This window comes from Barbatula barbatula, assembly GCF_947034865.1.
Source record: "Barbatula barbatula genome assembly, chromosome: 23".
In the NCBI taxonomy this organism is placed as follows: Eukaryota; Metazoa; Chordata; class Actinopteri; order Cypriniformes; family Nemacheilidae; genus Barbatula; species Barbatula barbatula.
The window spans coordinates 12,200,711-12,220,092 of record NC_136786.1 but is presented as its reverse complement, the minus strand read 5'-3'; the positions used below and the strand labels follow the sequence as shown (position 1 = coordinate 12,220,092).

The following is a 19,382-nucleotide window of genomic DNA, read 5'->3' as shown; positions in this document are numbered from 1 at the left end:
GCTATAATCATCGTTTGAGAGACTGCAGCCTGCAGGGATACGGTTTGGAAGTTTGTAAGGGAGGGAGATTACAAACACAAATGCAATGTCATTATTTCAATCTTTTTACATATTTTAATACTCCATCGTAAACCATAAGAAACAAACAGACGTTGTCTGTATTATGTTGAGTAAGCTGGGTGCGAATGCAAACAAACCGCCACACAAAGATATTAAATAAAAACTGATGCAAAGGGAAGAGAAAGCAGTTTAGCTTGAGCTTGATCTGTGCTTTTTTACGTGCAGTAAATGCATTCAATTGCTTTTATTTAGTCAATCTGCTGTGCCGACACAAACAACCTTACTGTATATTTAACATCAAAGGCATCCAGCATGACAGGAGTGGTTTAGGGGACCCGATCTGATTTCCATGACACAGAGTTGATTTTCATACAGATCTTTGAAGTGAATTTCTCTATATACAAGACTGTTTACCTCCTCAAAGAGTACAGTTTTTCAAATTTAAGAATATGTCAGATTATGTGTGTGCATTACTAAATTATGATCTAATGTCTGTTCAATCATAATGACTAAGAAGAAATCAAATAAAAACTATTTATCAGAGTATCCCATGGTTTTGTTTCACAGGCAATTTTAACTGAAGAACACTGTAAAGAGCTTGCCTGTGTGTTATGAGAGAGCAGGCCTACAAAAACAACATCAAGGAGAACAGATCATTGCCTTGTCACCATTTATGGTCAAACTGGCCACTGCTTATTTTTCTCATTGAGAAGGGACACAGCTCACTGGGTTGCATCCTCAGAACTCAGAACTCTGAGTGGAAGCCCACCGAACTCAGCAAGATTTACAGCTGAGAAAGTTTTAACATCCGTGCGCCAACATCTGTCGGGATCCCCTAACATGTTTTATTGTTGGGGGCCTTGCTCTCTGTCAAACAGATGTGTAAATTCACGCTACTTTAGTTGTCATAAACCACTAAACACAGTTGTGCAATTTCAACAGTTCTCCTCACCTTCTTCAAGAGCTGGGGGATAACATGAGTTACAATTTGTCTATATCAGCTGTGACTTTTGTCAGGATTGGTTTTGTATACTGCATTGTTCCGGGTAGCCCCGCCCTCACTGAAACCATGGAGTAAGGGTTTGGACATGCTTTCGTTAGCCCCCGCTGATAGATAACGTAAGGACACCATCTGGTTGTTAAAAACATGCTTCTCCGTTGATGGCCATTCAAAACTATTTAAAAGGACAGTGTACCCCAAACAAATATTTTCCAAACCCGTATGAATTTCTTCTGCAAAACATTTTGAAGATCATTGGTGACCAAAACAACATTGAACCCCACTGACTTCCATTGTATGACCACAAAACAATTGAGACATTTCGCGAAATATCTTTTTTTGTGTTCCACAGAAGAAAGGAATGATGCAGGTTTCAAATTATATTACTTATTCCTCGAAATGTGCATTCTGAATAAATAATCCTTGCCAATGTTATAATTTCAATGTTCATGCAAAATGATATTCAGTAATGCAAGAGGTTAAAAAACACATTCTGGTTTAGTGTCGACTAAGGAGAACTTGAGCCGTGATGATGAGGCTTTAGAGGGATGGGAAAGCTGGGAAACAATGCTTAACACCATTAGCCCTTTGCAGCATGTGAGCTGAGAGAGACAGTTTGGCATTGCACAGGGGATGTTTACAGCCCGTTCTGTTGCTTTTGCAGTAGACCAGATCTAGTGTCTGTGCAGAGCTCCAGATGCTGGTGCTTTACTGCTGGTTACCCTCCATTTCACCAATCTGTTTTTTCACATCCTCCAGGAATTACAATTTGAGTACATTCACATTGGTGCATTTGGAAGAATGTTATAGAAATAAAATTGCATAGCATTCAGAATAAACACTTTATCAATGTTACTGTTGTCAGCATCTGCTTTGCAATTAAAGGCTTCACTGTTAAAAATAATCGGTCCTTAAAGGTCCAGTGGTCAAAATTTAGCGCCATCTCATGGTGATTTTACCAATTGCAACCATGGCTCACTCCACCCCTCCCTTTCGAAGCATTACTGTGCCCGACACAGGACTTAGATGAGATAACATTTTTGCTTCTTTGCTGAAGGAAATAACATATTTATGAAACGCTCTGTGGAGCAGTTTGTCCGTTTAGAGATACTGTAGAAACATCATGACCAATTCCGTGCAAGGTGACCCGCGTTGTATGTAGATAGAACTACTTATAGGTACTAATATGTACTCTTTAGGTGCAAAGGTGTACTTTTTGAATGGGCAGAAAAGGGCTTAGTTACGTAGGATCTTAAACTTTCTTCCAAGCTGTGCAATATTTGTTAGCATCATGCATATTACATTGAACGGTTTGGTATCATTGAAATTAGGGATAGTATTCAAAGGCCAGAAGGGGCCGGTCTGAACTTAGCCACCTCAGTTGAGGGGAAGGGTGGGGGTGAACAGATTTGTTGGGTTCCTGCAGAGGGAAGGAGAGAGAGGAAAAGAGAATAAAGCACACCAAAAACGGAAGAATGCTATCTGCATGGGTCCCAGGAGACATGAAAGCAAAAATCAAGGGAGCCAAGTTTTCATGAGCAGGTTGCTGATCGGCCACGTCCAGTCGCAAGCCAAAGAGACATTCAATCATTCAGTTGCATTCACCTGATGTTTAGCTCATAGATAGACTCACATGCCAGTTTATCACCTGTTCTCCACATACAAGTTGAAGTCATTGATAAATCCACAGACTCAAAATGTAAACACTTTTAAGGACTGCATTGATCTTTTACTTCGATTTGGCGCCACCTCATCACATCACACAGATTAGTTTGCTTCAAGTTGACTCTACAAATATTTCAATAAATATTTATTTTAGTTTGCTTGGTTGTGAGAGATCAAGCCTCTACTTACAGACCCAAAATGCTTATTTATACTTGAGCTGGACTTGAGCTGGTTTTTACAATGAACACCATTTGTCATTTGACCCCGGAGCCGAGATCAAAACAATGCTGTATTGTACAAACCTAATGAGGCATATAAAACAATGAGGCTAGTTAGAAGTCAGATTAGAGATTAGTCAGCCTTTGATCTATAACTTTAGTGGTAAATATAACTGAATAAAATCTTAAAAGGACAGTTCACCCAAAAATGAAAAGTCTGTCGTCATTTGAGTCGTTCCAAACCTAAATGTCTTTGTTCGGTTGAACACAAACTATTCCATAGAAGTCAATTTAAAAATTAAAATGGTAGTCAACGTGCCCCAGAACTGTTGGTTGCTGTGAAACAGAACAAAGAAATGTATGAAGATGTGGAACAGCTAGAGGGTGAATAACTAATGACTAAATAAAGAATTAATAATAAATAATAAAGAATTCTTCCCTTTAAAGAATATGGTTTACTTGAATTGTTTAAGTTGTATTATTGTGTATTATTTAATCACCTCCATGTTGTTCGAAACCTTTGCCCATAACAGATAATAAGTTGAAACAATGCCATTGTTTGGCTTTAGAAGATTTGGAATGTAGGGCACAGGTCATATACTCTACACATCCATGGATGTTTTATGCATTTTCTTCTCAGTTCACCCATTCACGTGCACTGTTCTTCACCTACTTCCCGTGAAACTTCCTGTGAAACACTGTCTTTTGAATTATTTTGCATATTATTCACAACTACTGCATTCCATTAGGTTAACTAGAGTACAGTGGCCTGTTAGTCTTTGTACGCCATAGGCCGTTTGCCGCTCCTCTCTCACAGCTGAAATTCTGCAGAGAAACGGCTGCGTCTGTCCAATAGATCAAAACATTTCTGGCCTCATATTTCATTGTGATACTTTTCCCAAGTCTGCAGAATTTGGTAGCTGTGAGTGTGTGTTTGACCGCTCGCCCCACCCCTCTACCAGAGCGCACGAGGCAGGGCCTGCTCTCACCAGGTTCATCGGTTTCATTCGCCTCTCGCAAGATCACATACATATTGTGTAAAACTGGGCCAAAGTCAACGTTTTCTTGGAAAATTTTAATTGTAACCAGTTCTCATATCAAAGAAGTGGTCTTACAATTACAATGCACAAGTGGAAGTGAAAACAGAGCATCAAAAGGAGCAGGGAGGAGGAAGTTTCTCAGAAAACCCCATAATAACTATCAGATCTGCCTGTTTTTGTGGCATGAAAGAGAGACAAAGGCAAGAGTAATTTAAAAAGAATAATTCAAGAATAAAACTTTGAAGCGAAATGATTTTCAACTTTATTCAGCAATACAAAATACATCCTCTAACAGACTGGATATCAATTATAAATATGAATTTAAATTATACGTGAACACATATTATTAATAATATTTATGCTTTAATTATAATAGTTTCTGGTTGAATTGAATTTGCTTTGGTTATAAGTCTAATTAAAAAAATATTCAATCATGTTTATCTACATTCTAAACCTTAAAAAAATACTCTTGATTCGAAAATTTGAAAGGTGTCTGATCTTTGCAATGATGCACAAAAGGGCAGGTATAAATAACACAAACACTTGCTTCATATTAAAATAGGTATTTAAAATCATTTGTATAAAAAAGCTATGTACAGTACAGTTCAGATGATAAATACCTTATTACTGAAAGACAGTTGTCAATGCAATACACATTATTCCCTATCTGAGTGCCACTGTTGTGCATGCATTTTACAGACAATGTACTTGTGAATATAAAATAAATGTATGTACAACAGGTAAAAATCACCGTGAATAAACCCAACAATTAAAAATATACAAACAAAAATTGAAATAGTACATAAAAAAGATAAGGTGCATTAACAAATCAAACACGTTCCATTAGAGTACAGAATGCTTTGCCATCCTGTTAAATGCTTTGTTTTACCAAATAAAATGTGGGGTCGCAAATGTACAGCGTTTATATTTTACATCTAATCTATATTTATGATCATCAAGCACATTTAGGAAGCCTAAATGCTTAAATGGTCATATAATTGTAATTTCTGTGCCAAATTACATTTTTACAAACATAAAGACTGTTTTAAAACAAGTTTTGCCAATACCTGCCCTGTCCATAACACAACAGCTTGAATCAGCGTTGCTATGTCGAGCACCATTTTGAAAGCACCACCAAAAGTGTTGAAAGTCTTAATGTCAAAAGAAATGACACACATTACTTTTAGAAATTGTACATATCCTAAAAGGAGACACCAAAAGCATTACAGATGACGCTGGTGAGAAGAACAGTGCCAGTGATGTACAGTACTACTTAAGAGCTTATTATCTCATATGAAGCACCTAAAATCAACCCTCAGAGTTATTATACGTGACATCAAACAAAACAGGCTGCTTGACCCAAGGTCTGTTGTTTAACTTAGACTTAAACAGTATTACTGATAACCACACCCTCACTGTCTATACAGCAACGAATCTTAAAAAATACATTCTTGAGAGTTACAGTTCTAGACGTCCATTACACTTAGCCAGCAAATATAAACATTGTTAGACTAATTTTGCTGACAAGGCTTAATAAGAGTCTTGCAGATTAAGGCTCTCCTCTGAATACCGTCATCACCAGTTATGTGTTGACAGATCACAGTGGAGTCCCCTTCAGTAAAGAGCCTATATTTCCAATAAATGATTTTATAAACAAAACAACAATAATAGTTATACAAAGTATAGACGTGGAAAAATAATTTATAAACATAAAAAACATGCTGCCTTGCAACCCGTGGTCCTATATGGCCCATATGTACAAAATGGGGGATGCAGGAATGTTGTGCAAATTCCCATGAGGGAGAGCGTCTCTGTGATGGGGCATGTGCATTTTGCCTGTGTTTATTTGAACCAGTGCAGGTAATTTGAGTTCACAGCAGGAAAGCACATGTTGTTACTGCATGATCCTCCGTAGCTTGGAGGGCACATGGAACAAGGAACACCTACTTTATATGGGGCCTCACCAATCCAGTTTCCCCTGTAAACAACAACAACATCATGCCGTTAGATACGATATGCATAGATTTGATATTAATTGGTTCATACATTGTATTTGTAGACTAAACCCTGTTTGGGAATTAGAACGTTAGAAAGTCATCAAATCAATCTGCGTTTACTAGTTGTCGGCCAGTATGACAGGTCTCCAGTTTAAAAATACCTGGATAAACAGTGGCCTAACAACTTTCACAAGTGCACTGCCTTATAAGATTAAAGAAACGAGGTCATAAATCACATGCTAGACAAGATTATGGTTCTTTGATTCCGGAATTAGAGGGAGAATTCCACTTAAATTCCACATGACCTGGAATGCAAGAGGTCGTAGGTCTTTGAACCAGAACGTCAAAAATCTTTTTAACAGAGAAGTGTCAAGTTGCTACTTTAAGGTTTGTGCATTTGTAGGCCCAACTGTTGCCACAGATTTTTTTCCAAACAGGATAGACTTACTTTGGAGAATAGTTGCACACCAAGTACGTTGCCCTCTTCCATACAGAACCCCACACGTTCATATTATGGCATGTGTTGATGGCACATCCTATTTTATTTGAGGTTGCCCACACCATCTGGTAACAACAGCAATATGGTCAAAATGGATGCACACCTAAAAGATGATCATACAGTGAGACGGTTGTTGCACCAGGATGATCATCTCACCTGAGTATAATGGGTGCACATTGGTCCATAGCACTTCAGGGGGCATCTGGGATTGCAGTCTCGGGGGTAAGGAAAAGAGTAGTCCTTTACCTCATCATACCAGGGCTTCACCAGCTGCAAAATGGATCTATACCTGCAAGCAATCCAGACATTGAAAAACTTTAATCTTGTGAAAATGATAATGTTGAAACAGGAAAACACTCTAAAATCGAACATCACTGCCCACAGTGAATAAGACTAAGACAGTAAATAAGTGTGAAAATACGCACCTTCCTGTTCGGACTGAAAGATTCTGACCCAGAAATCGAAGAAGACTTTGAGGACCATGATCCCAAATACATGTGGAGGCCCACTGCTCTGCTGTCTTAGCAAGAGTGTCATCCCACACCTAAAACGAAAAATATGCTGCGATCAGATCCTTCGACAAATTCCTGCAATAAATCATTTTTTGAAGTCCTGATTTTATTTAGGGAACGTGTTGGGTTTCTAAAGAATCATTTGCAGAGATAATAAAGGTAGCCAACACGCCTAAAGAACAAGAGTGTTTGTTTCTGTAAATGTCTCATTAACCTTTCTGCCTCAAGCATTACAAAGATTCCATTGATTCACAAGTGACCCGAAGGAGCCTTAAACCAAGCTATTGACAAAACAACGAATGCTGTGTCAGCATTTCGTCCTAGACTAGTGACCACAAAACCATTGAATAATTCCGTTTACCGTAATGAATTACAAAATTCATGATACTCTCCCAAAATAATCCAACATTACATCAACATTTCTGATACTTTTGGAGATATGCACATTTATCTCTGCTGCTGCTGATGATATATTCTGGTGGTCTCTGCCAATTAGATCTGACCAGCAGCTGCTGGTGCGAAAAGGACACGGAAACATTCGTCCTTTTTGCATCCTGCGAGTTACACGCGCGCATTGAAGTGTTCAGATACAGTACAACAGCAGCGGCGCGCATTCCAGGCAAAACGCCAGACTATTACAGAAATAAATATATAAACGCTACTGAACCCGGTGAACTGCAAAGCAAAAGTTCAGAATTCAGAACAGTGCAGTTCAGAATTCATGTATTTAGAAAGTTTGAAAGATAGAGACTTACCATATATTCCATGTTTGAGGCTGGGGGGAAGACTTTTCCTCTGACTTTATTATGATAATCGAGAATGGCAAGCATGTCATTTTGGGAAATATAACGCTTCCTTCGGGTTTTGGCAAGGTTCGCAGCCTCAGTGAGATATTTGGGAGGCGCGGAGGCTGTATCGGTGAAATTGCTCGCTGGAGCAAATGAAGACAGACTGGGATTGAAGGCTGCCATGGCACTTGCTCCACAGGATATGCACAAGAGCAGAATGTCGATAGCCAAACGGTTTGCATTCATGATTGACGTCGGATATGTGATAAACGACGATCTTCCTTTGGTACAATGCCTGCCTGGAAAATGTAAATATTTTGTATTTACTATATGAAACCTCATTCTGCCAGCCATTGATTATTATGCAGTCAATATAGGCTGTTTATTGTTCAAATGAAACAGAACAAAAATGACAGAAAGGTTCTGTGAAGAAAAGAGATGCCATAACGTATTTGGATTTCAGTAAAACTATAAATGAATGTTGTAAATTGTAACATGAATAACCTACAGAAAAATTTAGCCCCAAATAACAAATGCTAATCAGATTTGGTGTTTAAATTACATTTGCAATATAATAAATGCAATATACAAATGTAACACATCAAATTTAAACACACATTTTCTTACCTTCGGATAAATGTTAGAGCAGATATAAACACGTCTCTTCTTTGTCAGTGTGTAAATAGCAGCAGCTTTGGTTTTATTCTCAGAGATCTAACTGCTGAGGCGCGCTGTCGGTTTATATACGGCTGCTGTGCCGGTTCAGGAAATGTTGCGGCTTTGAAGGTGCGCGGGGTTCCGCCCAGTCCGTCACCTGAAACGCGACATCATCGGAGACGTAACACTCCGCTTCTTATATCAGTTTCCTGGCAGTCACATCCAAACAGGCTTAATCAAAACATCTGCTTTTAGTTTGCGCAGCTGGCAAGAGTAGAAAAGAAAACAAAAGATAAGTGAGTGAATAATCCAGTGACCCCAAAATGCAATGAGCCATTTGAGCCAAATATGAATGCGAACTAGGATCAGTTAATGCAACAGAAATGAAAAGTAGACTACCTTCTATCAGAAGAGTAACAGTCCTGTTAATTCATGCATGCATGTAAACCCTGTGTTCATGGGTTTTACAAAGACATCATCATCAGGAAATCATTACAATAAAATAAGAAGTTGGAACTTAAAAGTCTTAGAGTGGCTAAAACAGTCAAGGTATTACGACATTGGAGAATAATTGGAAAAAAGTTTTATACCAGGCTAAGTTCCAGCTATTCACCACTTTAGTTTTTATGTCTTGTTTACGATAATTCATTAGCCTATATAGATTACATTTATATATTTTGAGTGTCGATATGAATCCAGCGTGCCATAGCAGTTAGTAAGCCAAGGGCAAAACCCCCTCAGCAGTATAATCCTTTTCTTTGGCAGCTGGGCACAAATTAAAGCAACGTGACGCAGAAGAAGCCCCCCAACCTAGCCCATATGCACAAAAGCTAGTGGTTTCCAAACTTTCTTGGAAGTGATGGAAGAGCTAGAATTGTGAGAAGATGAAGCAGTCACACACGTTGAAATCTGTACAATGTTATGGGGCAGTGAATGACGACTCAAGCTCACTCATGGAACATTTCACTTGACGCACAGCCCTTTATTTCAATTTCAATTTTATGTATATAGCGCTTTTCATAATTTGCATTGTTTCAAAGCAGCTTTACAGAGGAAAAACGAAAAACACAAAAAAAAGGTAAAACACAGAACATGAACAGTTTAAGTTGTTATAAAAAAGACCTAGTAAATAATATCTAATGTCAGCAGTCTCCCGGTGGTTTATTTAGAATATTTTGCATTAAGTGAATGCTTGGCTGAAAAGATGTGTCTATTAATCTAGATTGATATCAGGAAGGCTATTCCAGAGTTTAGGTGCTAAGTATGAGAAAGCTCGACCCCCTTTGGTGGATTTAGTTAGGTGTTATCAAAAGTCCTGCGTTTTGAGATCTTAGAGAGCGTGATGGCTTGTAGTGTGATAGAAGCTCTGTTAGGTAGGTAGGGGCTAAACCCTTTAAGGCTTTATAAGTGATTAAAAGAACTTTAAAGTCAATACGATACTTGATGGGTAGCCAGTGAAGGGTTGATAAAATTGGGGTTATATGATCGTGAGTTAATCAAACATATATTGTTTTGTGAAACAACCCGTGTGATATAGCTGTGTCATTTGTACAATGCTATATGTGTTGCATTGTGTTAATATTAGCTAGGCCTAGTTATTTAGCATTGTGCGATATGCTGTAAAATGTTAAACAGACTGAGTTTCGCGCGAAGAGAAGAGGCTGGTTGAAAGTTTGTTTTATGTTTTCATTTTGTAAACAGTTTAAAAACACTGCCTTGGCTAAAGAGGGAACCAAATTTAAATCTCATTCACAGGAATATAAGAATAAAAGTACAAATTGAGTCACTGTTGTTTTTCTCCTCAGAAATAATGTCAATATTTAATGCAATTAGGCCTGTAACGATAGTCAAATTATCGGGCGATATATAAACTTAACGACGGTAGTTTTTGGTGATGCAATATATCGCCATTGTGTGTATATATGCGTTTGTTTACATAAAAATGAATGACATTAACACTTTATCCGATGACGCTGTCTTTGTTAGCGCTGCCAAAAGCGTGGCCCGCCCCTCTCGTTCTCTCGTTTGACTCTGCTTCAGTGTTTCATTCCCGAGACCTGTCCCTTGTTTATTAGCCTTTGTTAGTCTCCCTATTTAATGCCCTTGTGTTTGCTGTCCTGTGCTCATTCATTTTGCTTACATGTCTTGTTACGAATAAAATCCTCTTAACAATTTGCACGAACTTTAAGTAAATTTGCTGCTATAATTCAAGTAAGACTAAATTAAAGTAAATTGTACTTATTAAAAACATAAAGTTTTTGTTCAAATATCAAGTAAATGTCACCTGAAGTAAAAAAAATCACTTGTTTTCAAATTGAAATTCACTAGTTTTAACAACATAGATGGTCAAGTGAGAAGAGACTGGGGGTTTCTGTACTGGCATTAGCACAGTTATAACTGGTCATTACTAATAGTTCGCCTCCCTATGCACAAACTCTTCTGAACAACGGTAACAACTTAAAAACCCGAACTTAAAAATAATGCCAAAGTTCTCCTTTATCTCAAAGTTAAGCAACACAAAACACAGCAAGTCTTTCTTTTTTACTGAAAAGCACTTAAAATGACAATTAATCTTGAAAATGAATCTCCTAATGCAGTCAGACACAAAGCATGCCGGGACCTACAGATCTACTGCCAAAGTAGTTATATCTAAAAAAATGATGTAGCCTCAACACAAAATAATTAAGTATACTTAATTTGAGCAATCTAAAGGGGTTTAACATAATAAAATTGAGTTGGATTTACTAATAAAAACAGGGACATGATTATATTAAGTATATTTTAATGATTTATTTTCATAAAATCTACTAAGTCAAAACATCATTGGTTTCAGTGTTGTCTCGTTGTTCACCCTTGCGTTGTCTCTTGGATTACCTTGCCGTGTTGCATGCTGTGTTATTGTTTAGTCTTGTTCCAGATTTTTTTGTGTAAGTAATTGAAGAATTTCATTTTTTCTTATTTTGTCGCCCTCGTGGAAAGTGTTATTATTCTGTTTTGTTATTTAGTCTTGTCCTTGTTACCTCATCGTGGGTTTTTGCTTTTTCCCTATTAAAGTCTTGTTTACAACCGCTGACTGCATCTGGGTTCTTTTTCCGGTTCACTCCAAACCCTGACACATTATTAAATTATCATAACTTAATCAGTGCCATAAAATATTTATAAAATGACAATAATATCGACTATTGCTATTATTTCTGATGCAATTAATCGCCAAACAAAAAGTTGCTATCGTGACAGGCCTATGCAATCCACATTTATTTTTATCTTATTTTCACATTATACCCTTATTGTATCTCAACATTTGTGTTTCATTTGCGTTTTTCTTGCTTCTGTGAAGTTTTAGGAGAAAAATCTGAGACAGGTTGACACTTTACATATTTGACATAATCTCCTTTTATTCTTTTCAGCTTTGAAAGAGTTGAAAAAAATCTGGGTCGTCGTTTGAGATTTGGCAGAAAAGTTGGAATAAAAATATATCACCAGTGGATATTTCATGTCACGTGTTGCACAATTTTCCCTAAACATATACCCAACCATCTTTCAAATCGTGATGTTAATCTTTAACATCAACAGTCACCTCCGCCACAGGTAGTTTCATTATCTCACAGTCAAACAAATAATCACTTCTTATTTGCGAGGGAGAGACTGCTAGCAGAGGACTGTTACGAAGAAGTCCACCTTTTTCAGACAGAACATTTATTTACTTATTGCTATGTTCCAAGTTTCCCTTCACGCTCCCTCTCAGTGGCCTCGCGGAAGCCCGCTGATGCCAATAGGGTTAGACGCAAAAGAGGCTACACATCATGGAGTTCATCAGTGTGCCTTTAGCCTGTCCATTCAGACACCGCTCACAGCTGTGAACTCCACCCCAGGCTTCGGTTTCTCCTCTGGCAGAGAACAGCATGTCTAGGAAAATCACTTAGCAATCATCAGTGTGTGAATGAAAACTAAAACACCATTGCTTTAGCAGAACCAGTGTGTGTCCTCGGGGGTCTGATTTGAGAGCTACGCAGGAGCTTTGATTAAATTTGTGCAGTCACCAATAATTTGGTTTTATTTGTTGTCATTGAAAAGGCCAGTTTTGGGGATGATAGTGATTATGTAAATCTCAAACAACACCGGACCATCTGGTTTTTAAAGGAACTGGGGAATTAATTCTGCCATGAATTTCAGCCCTGCTTAACAGTTAAAAATCCTCTGTAACAATGGTACTTATCTTTTCAATTAGAAAGCATCACATAGAATGGGTTATTCCCATTGCACTCTGGTTCTTTTCCATTACTTTTTCGTATAAACTTGCTTGTTTACATTAGAGTGCTTCTCGAGTTCCAAACGCATTTTTCTATTATTTATGAGCGCTGCAAATTCTCAAACTTGGTGTCCCTGGCCCCCTGGGGGCCCCAAGTCTGATCCATTTAATGATATATAGCAATATATCATACTTACAACGAATAAGTTTGAGAACCACTGCTCTAAGAGACACTGCCATTGTGCGTGTGTTACTTTCAGTTTCACTTTCGTAAGTCTGTCTGGCTTAGTGGCGGAGTGATGCGACTGGTGAAGCGGTTCCTGGTGATACTAGTGGAATATTACAGCCAATCAGATTTGAAAACCAGAAAGAACTGTTAGATAAACTTCAATGTAAAACATATTATGCCACGGTGTATCTTATTAAGTGTGTCTCTTTACTCATGTACTATATCATAATAAATATCATAAAACATCAAGATGTTTCACATATTGTTTTGGCCATACTTGCCATGCTCAACCTTTGACCATATGCTGCTACCTGGACATGATACAATTATCTTTTGATATAAAAAATGTAGTAGTTTACAGTACGTTTTAAAATGTCCCCTGCTGGTTGGCATACAGTTGCAAACTGATTTTTGTGCTGGGTCTCAAACCCTTTGATCATGTCTCAGAACTTAAGTTCGGTCTAGATGTTTTCGCACCATGTTGTCTAGATACATGATTTCACATGGTCCTTTCTTGGTTTTAGAGCACACTGCTGGCTGCTCAATGATCCTATTGTCAGGTTTGACAAGCGCACAAGACAAAAGTCAGCTCCCGAACCAAGATCAAGTGCAAACAGTGTTGCACAAAGCCCAGACCTGCTGCAACCTTGGTGCAGTTAGAGGAATCCCCATAATTGCTTTAATCTGTATACTACTAAGATTAAATATATTTTACACATACTATATAGAAACAACACCTGTGCTCATCTTGGTGAATCTTGTCTTGTGTGTGCATCACGCAAAAGTAAATACAACCGAGGTGTGGGAACATGACCATGGTAGCAGACAGAGTTCACCTCAGAAATAGGTTGTATGTCCTACGGCACTGTATCTATTTTTAACCTGCCACATTCCTTTGCAGCCAAAATATTCTCACTCATATATAAGACATTTATGGCCATCTTTGATGCCCTAGACCTTATAAGCGTTATAAGCGTTGTGGCCACGCTAAGATATTTCACAAGAAGTTCAGATGTAAATGCAGCAGAAACAAGTAAACATGAAATGCTCTAAACTTGGCCATGGGCATTGAGAATGTAACTAAATATCAGTCTAACATACACACAAATTCAAACACACATTTACTGTAAAATACTGTAAACGGTATCTTACTGGAGACACTTAAACAAAACTTGATAACAGTTCCAAAAGTACTATAATCTACATTGGTATACAGTCATGGCCAAAAGTGATGTCCGGGGAGGCAGTTTTGTACAATATTTGCTTTTAATGCTCCTTCAGGTTACCTTAAAACATCAAGGTGTTGACACAAAACACCAAACTTTTAAATGTCCAGTGTTACATTTCGTGACATCTAGCGGTGAGGTGCGGATTGCAACCACCTTGGGCTGTAAGCGATTAATCGCAATTACTATTAAATCCTGCTTAAATCAAGCTGGCTAGTTCAGTTTTTAAATCACTGCGATTATGCAAATGCATCGAGTATGTTTTTATGCGCAGCTTGTATCTGAAGCACGGCTCTGTGATCAGATACTGCTCGATCTAAAAGAAATACGAGTTTGAGTCGCTTATAATGTGCATTTGCAAATAATTGCCAAATCATGTGCGGTTAATTTTCGGTTAATTGTTCCAGCCCTAGCTCTACCCCTCCACCTCCCTATCGAAGCACTTCAGTAGCTGACATTTTAGTTTCTTTGCAGAAGGAGATCTTTAAAGTAGTTTATCCATTTAGGCCTAACAACATGGTGAATTCCTAACAACATGTTCATGGGGTCTGTGCTGTAGGTCTTCATCACTTTTTACTCTCTATTAGTTGGCCATTTTTAGTGTGAAGCGACTCTCTGTCTTTTGGTTTGTTAAGTCTCCCAGAATGGGGGTTTGCGGCGCTTCACGTCAAAGCGCTCACAATCTGAGCATCATCGCCCAGTTCAATGCAAGTTTCGCCTCGGTTCGCCTAAAGTTGAACTTTATTAAAACTATTAACAGCTTTACAAAACAATCTGACTTCTGAAATACGTGAGAATTACCTTTTTTAATATGCACGCGCAGATACCTCACGAACCTTCAGAATGAAAGAAGGTCAAATGAGTATTTGATTTGTTACTTTGCTATGGGTGCATTCATTCACATGTTTTTCATCATAGCTCCCAACTTGCAGAGCGCCGAATTAACCACGCCTACTTATTTACATATATACATTCTGCGGAATACATGGAATAGAAAAATCTCTTATAAATAAAGCATGATGTATATTGACTACAATTTTGTTCGTTATTTATTAATTTACAAAGTTGGATATCAGTTTTAGCTATTACTGTATCTGACTCTTCTTAAGGTGTATGAAAAAAGACTGTCTTTTGACCTGTTTATAGCATCTAAGCACATCTGGCCGTGGTAAGAGTAAAGGTGTGCATTGTGGCTCAGTGAAATTCGTTTCTTGGTTTTACAGATCACTCTTGGTTGTGAAAATGCGGCCACAGAAGGCCAGAGGCTGTCTAGACAGCAGATGAAAGATGACTTGCAGCTTTGGCAGTCGGCTGTTTTGGCCATGTTCCTGGCCAAGGTTCTTTACCTGTCATGGCTACATCAAGAGCATGTATCCAAATCAAATGCATTTGTGTAATTCTAATTTAGGGCTGTATGTCAGATACACCCCACTGACGTGTTACTTTCTTAGTTTTGTATTGGTCTTTTTTCACAGCTAAGACTCTACTGAGCTCCTTTGAACTAACTTCAAAAAACCGTTGTGTCGAAAGCGTTTGACAAGATAGGAATAGTGTGTTATATATGCTTTTGAATTAGTTTGTGATTTAATCATGTTCCAATTCCAGTTGATCATTTCTTCTATATTTAACATTCAAAGTATACGAAAGAAAGACTAAATGGTGAGAGAAATGTATGTATCTATTAAAATTGAGTATGTGCGTTTACTAGAATTAGAACAAAAATTAGCTACAGCTTAATGTTACAAACTTTTGAGTGAATGTCATGTTGTAAACAATACAGTTGGAACACCCCAAGATGTTCTAAGTGGCAGAGCAGACAGATGCAGATTCTTCTCTGGTCTCCAAAATCAATAATATCCATTTCCTAGAATTCCTAGAATCAAAATGTTTTTGGGAGATTTATGTTCTGCTGTATTTTTCATCATGTAGCTTCTGCAAGAATTGTCAAGAGTAAAAACTGTACAGTAGTTTGCTGTAGGTTTGGCTTGTTGGATCAGGATGGAGATGATGGGCTGAAATGAAAATGTTGGGATCCTTTGGCCATCTCTATAAACGGAAATGACTAGCCAGTGTTGTCAGATCTATGTAACAAAAACAGTCCAAAGGTCAAATAAAAGGTAGCCCATTGACTCAGGTCCAAATACTAAATTTAATAATTTGTCAGATTTATACTTGTAATATCTTCTTAAAAGAAATGTATAGTAGTAATCATAAAGAACTTCATCTTACCTTGAAAATGACAAACGGTGAACAAAGACCGTCCACCTTCTATCTACACCTAAACATAAAACCCACAGCAAAAGTTTAATAAGGATACAATTAAAAATAATAGAAAATTTGTTCTGGCTGGCCACTATCTACAGCCTTTATAGACTTATGGATTTAGTCTTTGATATTTAGTACAGGTATATAGCTAAAAGTATAGTTAAAATTTAATTTAACTTATTATTAAAAAACGTAAAAAATATGAAGTTGATTCAGAATATGCTAAATGGCCCATTTTTGGGATTGACGCCGTAATTGACCCTTCGCAAAACCTGCACCACTTTTTTCTGTTGCAATGTCCAACAAGATTTCTGTATCAGCCATGCGCTCCCAGTGTAAATTTGTGCACCATTTGTGAATTCGTGGAAAAAAGACACGTTGATTCCAGACAAAAAGGTCTGCATTATGCATTTGAGGGATACATTCAAGATTTTAGATAACAGTAATACCTATATTTGCGTCCACACCAGCAGACCATAACGTTATGTTAATTCTAAACTCACATGATACTGTACATTTACAATTACATTTACATTTACATTTACATTTACATTTACATTTACATTTACATTTACATTTACATTTACATTTAGTAAGTTTTTAAGAAGGAAAGGGAAGAGAATTAGGATAAATCAATCAGCGACGTGTTGACGGAAGAGATGCATTTTTAGGCGTTTTTTAAAGATGGCAAATCCTTGTAGGCTACTGTTAAACAAATGGATATATAGCTTACCTAAATGTGGTGGATTAAGTGTTTATATTTACTCCGAAATTTGTAGAAATTACAATTTTATAAAGAGATTAAATCCGGGCAGAGTTGCACAGTTTTGGTCGCCTGTGATCCTTTTTTATGAAAAAGAAAGTAAACTTTTAAATATCAGTTCAGTACAGAAAATAAAACCAGTCCATCAGTGTCTTAATCTTTATTTGTGTTTAGTTCAACAAACACAGTACAGCTGTTATTGCTTAATGACTTCATTGCTAAAAACGTCTTTCCTTCAAAATGGAGGCTGAAGGTGCGCTGATCACATGATGCAAAAGCATATCTTGCCAGCTTGCTAATACATATTATGCAAGTAATATATCATTATACTTTACTGTAAAACACCACTTCCCGAACACTTCCGTCTGTAATTTCCTTAGAAACGAGCCCTGTAGATCAACAGGTCTACCAACTCAGCCCAGGTAATGCTTAAAAACAGATTAAACTAGCTAATGTCCATACATATCCAGCTATGTCCAGTAAGATAAACAAGCCATAAACTTGAAATGGTTTCAGTTGGATTTTCAGCAGTTACACTACATTAACTTTGTTTGATGATAAGTCATAACCCAAAAATAAACATTTTGCCATAATTTATTCCCCCCATGTTGTTCATAACCTGTATATGACATTTTCTTTTACAAAAGAAGATATTTGAGAAATGTCTCAGTGGTTTTGGTCATACAATGGATGTCTGTGGGGTCCAATGTTGTTACATTGTTCTTCAAAATATCTTTCTATCTCTTCTGCCGAAAAAAGAAAGTCATACAGGTTTGGAATGACATGAGGATGATGACAGAATTTTCATTTTGTCACCTCCAGTGCTTGTAATGACACATGTCCACTGTTACACTGTGTCCCTTTAATTGACTGGTTTTGCCGTTTTCCACTTCTTTTAAAGCATGTAGCCAATGTTAGTGGCAACTGAAAATTCATCATAACTTCTGTGCTTTTGTTTGGCTTGCTCAACAAAGAATCCATTATAATTTAATGATTTCTGTGTCTTTCAATCTGTCATCCATCAATCTAAATGCAACTGTGGTGTATGATCTCATCGCCTCTAAAAACACAGAGCATCACAGTCACGGTTTCTTGATATATTATTATTGCTCGATAACACTTTTATTTGCAAGAAAGTCGTTTAATGGAGTATCTTCTTTTGTGAAATTTCAAATAGGCTGGTTCGCCCTCGAGGTCTTAATTTTAAACCATGATAGCTTCTTGTTTAATAAAACAGCAAAATCTTGGCATAGAAACCCTGCTGGCTGTCACCCGGAGATGACCATGAGAATATTCCAGTCTGCCTTGGATTTATTCCCATCCACTAGCATCAAACACTGACCTCAGATTATGATGAAAAGAAATTTGCAACTCTTAAATACAAGTTTACTCGTTGTGGGAAAAATGATTGTGTATCTAATATCGATTTAATCACAAATGAACTCATAAATGACCAGTCGTGCTTTCATGCTAAATCTTAATTTAAACAGCCATTCATGTTCAAAACACTATCTGATTTATTGCAATTGCCACTTGCAAATTCAATATTATAGTTTCTGCTTAATGTTGGAGAATTACTCTTTGATGTTGCTGGACTCTTTTTTTATATCACCATGTTTTCTACTCTGTTATTTCAAAGACACTGTGTTGAGCAGACCAAACAAATTTAGCCACTCCAGGTGCAAAATACGTCACCAGGCACCTTTGGTTAGACAGTGCTTTAGTAATCCAAAGTTTTAATGTTTGGACAAAGCTCACAGACCATCAGACGCACAAATCTGCATCACCTCAGTCTTTGTTTTGACTGCAGCTCCACCATTGGTCACTTTCCTCCTCCATTTTGACTCTGGCACAACATAGGCTTTATTCCTGGAAATAAGTGGATGGAAAATGTTAATTAATTTTAGCTCTGTTTATGAATTTATGCACGTGTATTTCGAGGTGTGTCTGGCGGTTACAGTCCCAGATAAGTTTAGGCTTCCAGCGTCCCAAGCAGGACATCATGTTAAAACACATCTGCATGGCGTTTGGGTCTTGCAGAAGCACTTTAGCAGAAGAATTATCTTTCATTACATTCGACTGAAAATCGATAGTGCGTCACTGTGCTGAAAAACATGTCCCGCTGCCAGTCAGCTTTCAATGACTTGCTTGGCTCATCTTTTCAACATTCAATCTTGTCATGTGGTTTTCCGCTAACAATAACCATGTGGCCAT

General features: G+C 37.5%; 1 protein-coding gene across 1 annotated transcript; it reads right to left on the bottom strand.

The window, feature by feature from the left end:
* Nucleotides 1–4,224: 4,224 nt before the first annotated feature.
* On the bottom strand, nt 4,225–8,558 carry pi15a (peptidase inhibitor 15a). The gene is made up of 6 exons (XM_079487699.1): nt 8,407–8,558; nt 7,747–8,078; nt 6,905–7,023; nt 6,636–6,768; nt 6,429–6,544; nt 4,225–5,961 (listed from the first exon to the last, which is right to left on the bottom strand). The coding sequence occupies exons 2-6, from the start codon at nt 8,023–8,025 to the stop codon at nt 5,826–5,828; spliced, it is 783 nt and encodes a 260-aa protein (XP_079343825.1). The 5' UTR covers nt 8,026–8,078; nt 8,407–8,558; the 3' UTR covers nt 4,225–5,825.
* Nucleotides 8,559–19,382: the final 10,824 nt, after the last annotated feature.

What these genes read in the sequence shown, in the direction of transcription:
- pi15a (XM_079487699.1), bottom strand. Translation starts at nt 8,025, where the DNA reads ATGAATGCAAACCGTTTGGCTATCGACATTCTGCTCTTGTGCATATCC. An exon ending in CTTTCAGTCCGAACAGGAAG is followed by an intron (nt 6,769 to 6,904) that starts GTGCGTATTTTC and finishes GATTGCTTGCAG; the next exon opens with GTATAGATCCATTTTGCAGC. An exon ending in TGTGCACCCATTATACTCAG is followed by an intron (nt 6,545 to 6,635) that starts GTGAGATGATCA and finishes TGTTGTTACCAG; the next exon opens with ATGGTGTGGGCAACCTCAAA.